The following is a 12,111-nucleotide window of genomic DNA, read 5'->3' as shown; positions in this document are numbered from 1 at the left end:
AGCCTATTTGAAAACAGCTACATCCCAATTTCATACCAATATTTGATTTTATTGCCCGCTTATAAGGCAGAGAGACATTTTCTTTGTCTTGGTGTTGTACCCATTGGATTTCTTGTGAGCCTGTGACATTTAATTTCACATAAAACACGTTGTGCGTGTTTTTTATGTCACGACCCAGAGATCCACGTGCCATTGAACAACACAAATGTACCTGAGCATCAGTCCTTGGAAAGTCCTGGGAAAGAGGAATTAGATCTGATTCTGGCCATGTAGACTACCACAAACATGACAGCCTTACCTTCCACTTCACACAGAGAGCTGAGCTGAGTCAAAGACCAGTCCTTTCCTTCAAAGACAAAGTTTCCAGATAGAGATACATTCCTGTTCTTCAAGGATACTGCTCCCGTGTGGGAAGAGTCCATTTTGCAGGCTCACTTGCAGGAGATGAAGCCAATTCACACTAGAACAAATCACTATTTGCAACAGAGGGCTTAGCACATGTCTCCTAAATGTCCCCCAAATACACAGTAGCATGTACATTTTGAAATTTCCAGAGTTCATCTTCAGTTGTAAGGAAATTTCCTCACGAGCAGTGAGTAACAGCAAGAGCAACAGAATTGTCAATTATGCTGTGCACTTTGTTTTGAGAAGGTGCTCAATGCTCCTATTGGTCAACACATCACTGAGACTTGTGGGAAAGAAGAACCTTCTGGTGGACCTTTGTCTTGATGAAGATGTTCTTCTTCTGCACTCACAGAGTGTCACTCACACTGGACAGGAATGCCCTGTCCAAGAGAAATGTAACATTGGTGCACACAATAATGAGGTTTTTCTGTGTCTTCGAAGCAATTCCTTGACATTACCACATATATCATAATGAGTAACCACCATGTTACTCTCTGTTAATTGGAAATAACCAGCAAGTTGTTCAGCCTCAAGGTACCAGTTCACATCCCCTGTGCTAAATAAGTATCAAAAAAAGGCCAAGCAGCTCCTTGCCAAATGCATCTGTAAATTCAAAAGCAAATAATGTGAATCAAAATAATCAGGAAAAATAATGGAAGAAAAACTTGCTTAGGGTTATTAAACCCTGAGATAAATCTTTGAGTCAGAAGATCTCTGAACCATGCTTTTTAGCTTGAAACCTTTACTTTCATCAACAAAGAAGAGCATAAGTAGTACCAATAATATATATAGAGATATATATATATCTTGTACACAAAATAGAGATTAAAAACAATATAAATAGTGGCAGTCAATGAGAAACAGATCTTTCAGTCTTCTACATGCTAATGCAAACTAATAAAACTGTATTTGAAAAGCAGCAAGGTCTACATAGCAAAGCACAGCCAGGGAGTACCTGTGTAGTGTGCTAAAGCATTTAAAGAATTATTTGAAGGGAAAAGAAGTAACCACTAATCTGCTTATCCAGTGACACATGAGTGTAGGTGTGAGAGTGCTGAAGCTACAGCCATCCCTGGAATTATGACAGGAAGAAAGGGACATATTATGTCCTGAAAGAACATAATATTCGAGAATGAATTAAGTATATTGTGGGGGAAAAAAATGAATGAGAATAGGTGAAAGGAAATTTAGTGAGTGCTGGATGAAAGAAAATGTTGCTTTTGTAAATGGTAAAATTCTGGTTTTCCCAGTGCTCTTCTGGATGTTGCTATTTGTTGCAGATGAGCGGGCCTCAATTAAAGTTACTGAGCTGTGTTTGGACAGGCTTGTCTGCTCACTACCAGTTTGCTGCAAGATTAGACTCATTATTTGAATTTCCAGATCTTCAACAGTGCGATGTTCATAACGTGTGAAAGCAAATTTAACTGATTCAATTGGGAAAATCATCTTTATACCACTGAATTCTATGGACAAAAAGAGCCTTGAACTGAATTTATCAAGATATGGCACAAGTAGAACAAAATTCCCCATGTCTTTACTGAGCTTTGGATCAGGTACTTGTCAAAAAATAAAAACCAAAAAAGCCAGATTATCGCACAAACGTAATATTTAATCTCCAGATATTCTGCTGCAAACAGTGTAATTGAGTTCAATAGCTCCATGTTTATTATTATGGCCTCTGCCTAGAGATTAGCATAAAGAAAACTATGGGAGGAAATGTCACACATACTCCCACACACCTATGCAAATAAAATTATAATTGCTCTCTGTATTTCACAGTAGACCTTTTATGGGAATCACTATGCCTATTCTGTCTAAAATAAAATCTGTGATGTAAAAATGTTTGAAGCAGAACTTTGTTTTGTTTAGCATTAAACAGACATGTCCAGCTGGGGCTCTTGATGATGCCTTGCCTATGCACACACACGTGTGTGTTTATCCATATCACTAAACAACTCTGGCCTGCTAAGCATAGCCTATACTTCAGCTACATGAAAAATTTCACTAATCAGCATCCACTTGTTGCATGTCCCTTTGAAAGACCAAATCTCTCTTAAATGTACAGTTTCCTGAGCATCCCTTCACGCAACGAGCCTTTGAACAACACTGCAAATCCATGGAGGAAATGAACTCGTTCCATCCTCCCTCTGTAGCTGCATGAAGCTTTGCACAATGGGGCTGTGGTTTATTTGGGGCCCCTGGGTACGACAGCCATACAAGCAGGAACTAACAGCCACAGATCACTGAGACACATTGGCTGTAAAGGAAAATGAAACCTGGTCCATAATGAGGATGTTCCATGTTTGGTTGTATAAGTATAGTTGAAATCAAGGGGTTTGATGAGAATATTAGGGACACCTCACCAATCTCAATCCAACTTTTCAGACAATGGCAATATAAATAAATGATGCTGTGTTTTGCGGGAAAATGACAAAGATTTCAGATTTCCGCTAAAGACAACTCATCAAAATGTACCTGTGAACTGCCATCTTATTTTCCTTTCTCTCTTTTTCTTTTTTCCTTTCCTTTCCTTTCCTTTCCTTTCCTTTCCTTTCCTTTCCTTTCCTTTCCTTTCCTTTCCTTTCCTTTCCTTTCCTTTCCTTTCCTTTCCTTTCCTTTCCTTTCCTTTCCTTTCCTTTCCTTTCCTTTCCTTTCCTTTCCTTTCCTTTCCTTTCCTTTCCTTTCCTTTCCTTTCCTTTCTCCTTTCCTTTCCTTTCCTTTCTCCTTTCCTTTCCTTTCCTTTCTCCTTTCCTTTCCTTTCCTTTCTCCTTTCCTTTCCTTTCCTTTCCTTTCCTTTCCTTTCCTTTCCTTTCCTTTCCTTTCCTTTCCTTTCCTTTCCTTTCCTTTCCTTTCCTTTCCTTTCCTTTCCTTTCCTTTCCTTTCCTTTCCTTTCCTTTCCTTTCCTTTCCTTTCCTTTCCTTTCCTTTCCTTTCCTTTCCTTTCCTTTCCTTTCCTTTCCTTTCCTTTCCTTTCCTTTCCTTTCCTTTCCTTTCCTTTCCTTTCCTTTCCTTTCCTTTCCTTCTTTCCTTTCCTTTCCTTTCCTCTCTTCTTCTTCCCCCCCCCACCCCATTCCTTTTTTTGCCTCCCATGAATTTCCTGTTTATGATTAGGCTCCAGCACTGGATCCTTCCCTCTGTTACACCCCCTTGGACAAAGACTGGGTCCCATGGGATGAGGGTGGGTGGTTATTCCTCCAGCAGAGGCAGGATGAGGCCCATGGAGCTGAGCAACCCTGGCAAGGGCGCCGTGTTCTGCTTCCGCCCTCTGGTATCATCTGCAGCTAAACACACGGCTGGCCCTGGCTGCTTCAGGTGGGTGGAATTCCCAGGCAGTGGCCCAGGCAGGCGGAGGACAAGGCAGGGAACAGCCAGCCTGGTGGATACACCGCCATTTGTGTGAAAAATTCTCAGGGAAAATTCTTTCTCTCCCTCTCAGGCCCCTAAACTCTTTGTGAATGGGGCCAGTGCAACATGTGGCCTTTCACCTCACCCAAGAACCACTGCCAGACAGCCACACTCAGAGAATTGTTTGTTAATAGTCCAATTAGATAATTGCCATCTTTCACTCCTTTTGCTCTACATTTCCCATAAAGGAATGAATAAGGAGAGCAGCATGAAGAGGGCTTCTGCCCTGCAAGGTGACAAGAAGGACTGGAGCATGCTCTTTGCACAAGGCCATTTGCTTGAATTGAATCATTGTAGCCTAATCAATGGTCTTATTGGATTACTGGCTGTTGCGGTTCTCAAAGATATTGTAGCAGAGACAATGAAATAGCTAGAGTAAAACTTTTTTCTCCCTTAGTGGATCACGCAGTTGAGATTTTTCACGGGCTATCTCTCTCTCTCTCTCCCTCCTTCCCTCCCTCCCTCCCTCTCTCTCTCTCCCTCTCTCCCTCTTTCTCCCCCTCTCCCTTTCTCCCCCCTCCTGGATCCACTGCACACAAAGCTGGCTTTTTTTTTTTTTTTTTCAATGAGCAGGCTCTGCGAATAGGTTCAGTGTTTGCGAAGGTGCAGAATTAGCAGACACACATGCATGCACACATACACACACACACAGAGGGAGAAGCACAAAAAGCAAGTATCGGGACTGAAATAAGGAGAGGTAGGAGTTTAAGATGGCTGTCTGTGGGGAGATGTGTTAACGAGGATTTCTGCTGGCCAAGATAACCTGCTTCCTTGGAGAGATCTGCTTGAAGGAAGAACTTTTTGTGTGTGTGCGTGCTGGGGATCTGTTTGTTTGTTTAGAATTCAGGGGGCTTTTTTTTTTTTTGCTTTTTCTGCACCCCCCCTGCAACTGCATTTTTTCAGCCCTTCCCAGCAGCTTTATTCAGATTTATTTGGCGTGCTTTGGAGAAAGCCACTATATAATCGTGAGGTCAAAGGCAGACTGAAGAAAGTTAATAATGGCTGCTAATGGTGCTAACAATTCAGGGTGAATCTTGTCAAAAGTTTTTTTTTTTTTTTTCCCCTCTCCCCCACCCTTTTTTTCCTCTCTCCTTTTTTTTTTTTTTTTTTTTTTTTTTTTTTTTTTTTTTTTTTCTGGAAGTCTCAGTCTTTTGATTGTGTGTTTCCTGAAAGCAAGACCAATCATTTCAGTTTATTCACTGGCTAAACTCTACTTGATTGGGGACAAGCACACAAACCATCCATTACGATCTGATATATTATCCAAACAATTTAGTGTATTCATGAGGTAACCTAAATGTGGAGGCTGCAAAATTACCCGTAATCAATTGAAACAGCGAGTGCGCGTCCCTCTGTGTGTCTAACAACTACATGTCTCTGTAATAAGGCAGACATTAAATCATTTTAGAGTTGTACTGTTGAGTACCTGATCACTGGGCGCTCTGGGAAGCTGGACAGTCACATTAGGACGCTGGGACTGAGGAAGCCGCTGCTTTTCCAGTGGGATAAAACCTGATCTTCCTTACTCAAGGTGCTTTACAGATCCCCACCGATCTGACCCTAAGCCGTGCAATATCCAGCATAGACTTCGTCTTCTTCTTCTTCTTCTACTCTTCTATAATTTTTTTGTTATCGTTGTTGGCGCTTTTTTTTTGTTTTGTTTTTATTGCACTACATGTTTGGGAAACAAGACAAAATGGACGTTAGATGCAGTTCAGAGACTGAAGCTAACCGGGTCTCGAAGAACGGACATAAAGAGGGCAAGGAAAGCAAAGGGTCTGAAGGAAATATTTCTACTTCTTTTTTGAAGGATCAGCAAGGGACTTTTTCTGCCTCTGCAGCTACGGAAGGTTGTAATAAAAGTAAATCTAGTTCGGCTGATCCGGACTATTGCAGGAGGATCCTAGTTAGAGGTATGAGTTTGAGGTGTTTGGCGAGGGTGGGGGAAGGTGAGCTGTGCTCACGCCCGGGAGATGGGTTTATTTTGTTGCTTTGCCTTGGGTCTGGCCCTGTGTTGAAAGCCCTTCCTACGGCTCCGGGGGAGAGACCCCGCTGTCCGGCCGGGCTTTGCCCTGGACCCCGCTCCCGCCGGCTTTATCCCGGGGAATTTCCGCCGGCGGCTCGGCGAAAAGTTAAGCCGCGATGGTTCCTCCCCGGCGCTGCCCCGGAACGGGCCAGCCCCGCTTATTGTTGTTTTGTTTTTTCTTTCCTGCCCTGCAGCTTTCCCCGGGTGCCCGTCCCCGCGGGGAGCCCTCCGGGGACAGCGTTCCCTCGGGGGGCCGCGGCTCTGCCCCGCGGGCCGGGCGCGCTCCTTCCGCGCCCGCGCATCCCGCCCGCAGCCGGCCGCGTACGATGGCGTGGGGCTGCGGGCAGAAAGGCCGTCTCGGAGGGCAGGGGTTCCTTCTGCCCCCTCTCTCCCCGGCAGCCCAGAGGAAAGGGCTGTTTTAAAATAACCACCAGCCTTCAAATAAATGGAGGAATGACGAAGGGTTTTTTAATTATTACTTTTTTAATATGTTATATGTTTAATTTCCCTCAATCTTCCTCCCTTCTCCAGGCTAAAATAACAAAATCACCTTATTCGTACTCCTTCAAAAAAAAAAAAAAAATTACCTGAAGAAATTTCAGTTTTATTAAGGTGCGTTTTGGGGGAGGAGGGAGAGAAGAGAATAAGAACAAAATATGTGGGAAGCAGGCCTTGGAAGCCAGAATTAATCCTTGTGCCTGGTTGACCCAGAGAAGGGTCAAATTAAAATGATGTGATTGTCTCTGATTTAAAACCTACCGAGGAGGTAAAATTACGGCAAGTAAAGTTGCGAAGGCTTTAAGGTAACCTGAATCTGGCTATAGCTTGACAGTCTTGTTAATAAGATTTGTCCTGCTTTCCTTCAGTCGGGGCTACCAGAAAAATGAGGTTCCTGCGGGCTGGTTGGTGCCTTGGTTTCTTCCTTCCCCCCCCCCAACCCCCCCTTTTTTTCCCTCCTGCTTCTCCTCGTTGCCAAAACCCCAAAGCGGCAGCGGCAGCGGTGCAGGGTGGGCTGGAGGTGTCCCCACGTTCACAGTGGCAGGCAGCCAGGTCGGGGCAGTGCTGCCTCTGCCCGGAAAGCTCCTTCCCCTTTTTTTCTTGGTTTTTTTTTTTTTTTTCCCTTGGGTTGTGTTTTTTGTTTTTTTGTTTTTTTTTTTTTTTTTAGCATGAGAAACTCGTTATTTTAAAAAAAATTATATTTTCGGGGGCAACGGGGTGTGTGTGGTGGCTACCAGCAAATCCTAACCCGAAGCCCAAGGGGAACAAAGAGTAGCCCTGCACTCCAGGCACAAAGCCCGGCCTGGAGGATCTCTCTCTCCCCAGCTTCCCCGAGGGGCCGTGGGTGATGCCGCAGTGTCGTACTGTGAGTGCAATATATTCAGAGTAATTTTTAAATGGGCTGAAGGGATTAATTATAGAGCCCTGGGCCCCCATCGCCCCCTCCTTCCTCCTCTGTTGTGGTTTTTTTTCCTTCCTTGGGTGTAGTAGCCAGGTGCAGTGCCACAGTCGCAGGGACCCTGCTCCATCCCGACTCGTGTCTCGGTCTTGAAGGCGCTGGGGACCGCTTTTTTCCCTTGGAAAAATTAGAAATGATAAAAAGGGGGAAGAAAGGAGAGGAGGGTTGCCTGAGTATGAAGCTGACTGCGCCTTTCTTTGCCAGATGCCAAAGGTTCAATCCGAGAGATTATTCTGCCTAAGGGGCTTGATTTGGACCGTCCCAAGCGGACCCGCACCTCCTTCACGGCCGAGCAGCTCTACCGCCTGGAGATGGAGTTTCAGCGCTGCCAGTACGTCGTGGGGCGGGAGCGCACGGAGCTCGCCCGCCAGCTCAATCTCTCCGAGACTCAGGTAGCGCCTGAAGGAGGGGGAGCCGCGGTTGCCTCGCCCTGTTCTGCCCTGCCCTGCCCAGCCCTGCCCAGCCCTGCCCTGCGCCGCGGGACCCCCTTCCCGGCCCGGGCATCTCCGTGCCCTGCGGGCCCCAAGGACGGGCTGGCCCGCGGCCCTGCGCGCCTCCTGCGCGCCACAGCGCAGCCCCCGCGGGGGCGAGGGCGAGGCAGCCCCCGAGGTGCCCACGCGTGTCCAGTCTGGGGGGACGCATCCCGGCAGAGGGATGGAGCTGAGGGATTCGTGGCTAAGGCGTCCCGGCGGGGGACCCCTAACTGTGTGTGTGTCTCTAACTGCGTGTGTCCAGGGACGGGGAGCTGCGGGCCAAGGGGGTCCCTCGTGTCCCCGCACACAGCCCCAGGGGGCTCTCCCCGTGGGCGAGGAGGCCCGGCCCGAGGGTGTCGGAGGAAGCTTGACCACGAAGCCAAACTCCTGCCGGGCTGGGAGCGGCTCCCCGAGCTCCGGCCCGCCGGGATCCGCCCTGGTCCCGCCGGGGCTCGGTGCCCCCGGCTGCGCGGAGCCGGCCGCCCCCGGGCGCGGAGATGCGCTGCTGCGGCCGGGGAGAAGCGAGGGGAGGCCGGGCCGCTCCCGGCCCGCAGCAAGCGGGATACAGGCGCTCAAACCCGCGGGGGAGACGGGCACCTTCCGCTGGCGGGTTAAAGACGTTCGGCCTGAGCTTTCCAGGGTGTGAGAGACCCGGGGATGGGGCTGAAGCCTGGGCCGTATTTGGGTCCTTGTATGTCCTAGGGGACGAATCGCCTCTCCACCCCCAAGGCCAGAAAGGCCGGGGACGAACAGGCGAGCTAAAACTGTGTGAGAGCGTGGGGAAGCATCCAAAAATCCAAACTTCTTAAAGCCGGTTTCATATTTCCACAAAACATCATATAACAATAAATTCTCCTGACACGTTAATTAGCTTTTTTCTTTCCTTGCCGGATAGGAATGACAAGTTCAATAGCTTGTAGGTTACAGAACCTGCCATGGGTGGGTTTTGTTGTGTTTTGGTTTGGCTTTGATTTGGTTTGTTGTTTTTTGAGTGACTTCTGGTATTCCTTTCTTAAGTTGGATATTATTTAAAATTATTTGGGGGGTAGAGAGAGAGTGTCCAGGTTGGGATACGGGGAAAGAAGCTCATTGCTGCTGTTACCCCCAGGAAGGGCAGTCGGAGCAGGCAGCGGCTGCTGGGAACCGTGGAGTGCCCTGGGCTCCGGCTGAGCCGACTTAGAATAAAGCGGCGGGGAAAGGGCAGGATCCGTCTCCCAGAGAACTCCCGGCCTGCAGTAAACTAGGACGAAGTGAGAAGTCTGGTCAGAGAAGCAGAGCTAAAGGCCCCGGGGTCACCCCCAAACGGGGAACAGACAGAGGGTGTGGGGGGTTGTGTTCTGCGAGTGTCGCTTTGTGCGTTTTGGAAACGCTCCCCGCTCCAAGTGTCTGCGAGCCCTCCCCCGCCGCCTCCCCCCGCCCCGCGGAGCCGCGCCGGGGTCCCGGGGCACCTGGCGGGGGGCGCCGTTCCTCCCGCCCCGCTGACCCTGCCTCTCTCCCCGGCCTGCAGGTCAAGGTCTGGTTCCAGAACCGGCGCACCAAGCAGAAGAAGGACCAGGGCAAGGACTCCGAGCTGCGGTCGGTGGTGTCCGAGACCGCCGCCACCTGCAGCGTCCTGCGGCTGCTGGAGCAAGGCCGGCTGCTCTCCCCGCCGGGGCTGCCCGGCCTCCTGCCGCCCTGTGCCAGCGGCGCGCTGGGCTCGGCGCTGCGCGGGCCCGGCCTGGCCGCGGCGGGCAGCGGCAGCGCGGCGGCGGCTCCCGGCGGCGGCGGCTCCCCGCACCCTCCGGCCGCCAGCGGCGCGGCCGGGCCCCCCCCGCCGGCGGCGCTGCACGGGGCGGCGGCCGCGGGGCACGGGCTGTTCGGGCTGCCGGTGCCCGCGCTGCTGGGCTCGGTGGCCGGCCGCCTCTCCTCCGCGCCCCTGGCCGTGGCCGGTTCGCTGGCGGGCAACTTGCAGGAACTGTCGGCCCGCTACCTGAGCTCGTCCGCCTTCGAGCCCTACTCCCGGACCAACAATAAAGAGAGCGCTGAGAAAAAAGCACTGGACTGACTCTAAGTACCTTCCCCCTATTTATATTTATAGTCTCTATTTGTGGCGGTATTTATGGGACGGGCGGCGCGGCGGCAGCCGGCAGCCGCCCCCCGCTCCCCGCCGCCCCTGAGCCCCGCGGCGCGGCTCCCTCCGCGGGCCGGGGCGGAGCGGGGCCGGGGCGGAGCGGGGCCCGGCGCCCGCGGGGCGAGGCGAGGCGGCGGCCGGGGAGCGGCGAGGGGCTGCGGGCGCCTCCCGGGGCGCTCCCCGCGGTCCGTCTGTCCGTGCCGGAGGGGGGGGTCGCGCTGTTCGTTCGTTTGGGAAGGGACGCAGAGGGACAGCGGTCGGGGCGAGGGTCGGCCGGGCTCCCTTCGATCGGCTTTAGCCAATGCTGAGCGAGGGAGCGGGATTTCGGAGAGAGGAGGATGGAGCTGCCAGGTGATGCCCGTTTTGGCGTGGTTTTTTTGTGTCTCCCAGACTGAGTGATTTCTAAGCACAAAGGTTTTGGGGCCCCACCTGTGGCCCCCGTTTACCCCCACACTCGCTGCACTACAGCCCCCGGTCACCGACCGAGCCCTTAACACCAGTCAGGAAATCCTCCAGCAACTTTTCTTTTTCACGGTAAATCGTGAATGTGAGAAGGGCCGAAACGGACTGAACATACAGTCACGAATAGGGGAGACAGAAACCAGTGGCTGCAGAAATTTTGAATGAAATTGTCTCTTCCTTCGAGATAACACAACGCCACCCTCCCCCCCTTTTTTTTCACTTTTTTCCTTTTTTTTTTAATTTGAATTCCCACGGGCCAGTCCCGTGGAGCTTATCTACAAAAACAAGTCTGCAGATAAATGATGGAACTCGCCAATCTATTTGTATCTAGATCTGTTGCGATCGTAATTTTAATTTTTATTGCTCTATTTGATTTTTCCAAATAATTTCAATGTTTATCTAAACACAAAAAAACCCTGTAGCCTTCCTTCCTCCTAAAATAACCCTCTCGTATATCGCTCACACTTCATTTAAAACGAACGTAAAATATAAAAAGCGTATCTTTTATTGTTATTTTTGTACTTTAAAACACATCTATGTAACAATCTCCTTTTTTTTTTTTTCATAATTCTTACTGCTATTTTCTCCACAAACATATGTATTTCACCTTCTAGTATTCTGGATCGAATATTTTCTGTTCAATTTCGGTACTTGAATTTGCCACAAAAGGGATGCTGTACTTAGGTAGTTCTTTGGGGGAAAAAAAAATTATTTACTTTGGTTTTAAGTTTCTTTTCTTTCTTCGAACTTTAACACATGGCGTTTACAAACTGTATAAATACGTGCCACCAAACTGTAACCAAAAAAGAAAAAAAAATTACAAAAAAGTGGAATGGTTGCTGTAGAATATAGAATTAACTATAGACCAGAACTGGACAGAAGGAGCTGGATGGAAAGAAAATAGTAATTTTATTGTAAATTATTTACGTCTGAAGTTTCTAGGCAACTAGTCAAAAAAATAATGAATGAATCGAGCGCTGAGCCCTTGCTACTAACTTTTGTTCTGAATGTTTTGGATATTTGGATGTTTTGTATTTATGTGGTGAGAGTGAAATATATTATATCTATATGATGACGGAATTAGGTGTATTTTCGTCTTATATTTGTAGCACCCAAATTGCCTTCATTTAATACGTGCACTGCAAAAGAACAAGAAAAACGCAACAAAACCCTATCTCTATGTAACCTTCCAGATTTTTTCTTTTTTTATTAAATTTAATTTTTCATTTTGAGAGGGGGCTGTGAGGTCCACTTCGTACAGGGTGATTTCCCTCCTGGGGCAGTTCGGGGCATTCCCAGTCCCGTGTTCAGCTCCAACCCAGCCCTTGTAGCTCTCCCTGGGTCTGTGGGCCTGATCTCCTCCTGTGTCCGTGTCCGTGGTGGTACCAGTGCCCTGGAGTTGCCCAGCCTGCCAGGTGCCACCCAGGTCTCTGCCACCCCGTGCAGGGCACTGCTCACTTCCGAACCTCTCCTGCCTGTGGCAGGTGCCGGGCCTGGCAGGCATTTGTGGATGCACACACGTGTGTGTGTGACAACATATAGATATACAGGCATATCTAAATACACATGCACAGCTTGTGTGCACAAATACGGGCATTTATCAGTGTTTTCTAAACAGCTCTTGCTTTCATTCTGATTGGCAGCCCAGCCCTGAGGGTCTCTGCTGGGCAGCCAGTGCAGGGCAGAACCCCTGGTTTCCAGGAGCCCCCTCAATGCCCTGGCTCCCCAGGCCAAGCCACCTGCGGCACCGTGGCACCTGCTCTCCCCACACCTTC

At 49.3% G+C, this 12,111-nt stretch overlaps 1 protein-coding gene across 1 annotated transcript; it reads left to right on the top strand.

Annotated features, from left to right (window-relative positions):
• Window positions 1-5,484: 5,484 nt before the first annotated feature.
• Window positions 5,485-9,808, top strand: VAX1 (ventral anterior homeobox 1; the record flags this gene model as incomplete). The annotated part of the gene is made up of 3 exons (XM_082286105.1): window positions 5,485-5,722; window positions 7,496-7,683; window positions 9,272-9,808. 3 exons carry the CDS (start codon window positions 5,485-5,487, stop codon window positions 9,806-9,808), a joined length of 963 nt encoding a protein of 320 aa, XP_082142231.1.
• Between the last annotated feature and the right edge of the window lie 2,303 nt (window positions 9,809-12,111).

The sequence above is a fragment of the Coloeus monedula genome (assembly GCF_965178545.1).
Source record: "Coloeus monedula genome assembly, chromosome: 8".
Taxonomy (NCBI): Eukaryota; Metazoa; Chordata; class Aves; order Passeriformes; family Corvidae; genus Coloeus; species Coloeus monedula.
This window is presented reverse-complemented; position numbering and strand designations above follow the sequence as displayed.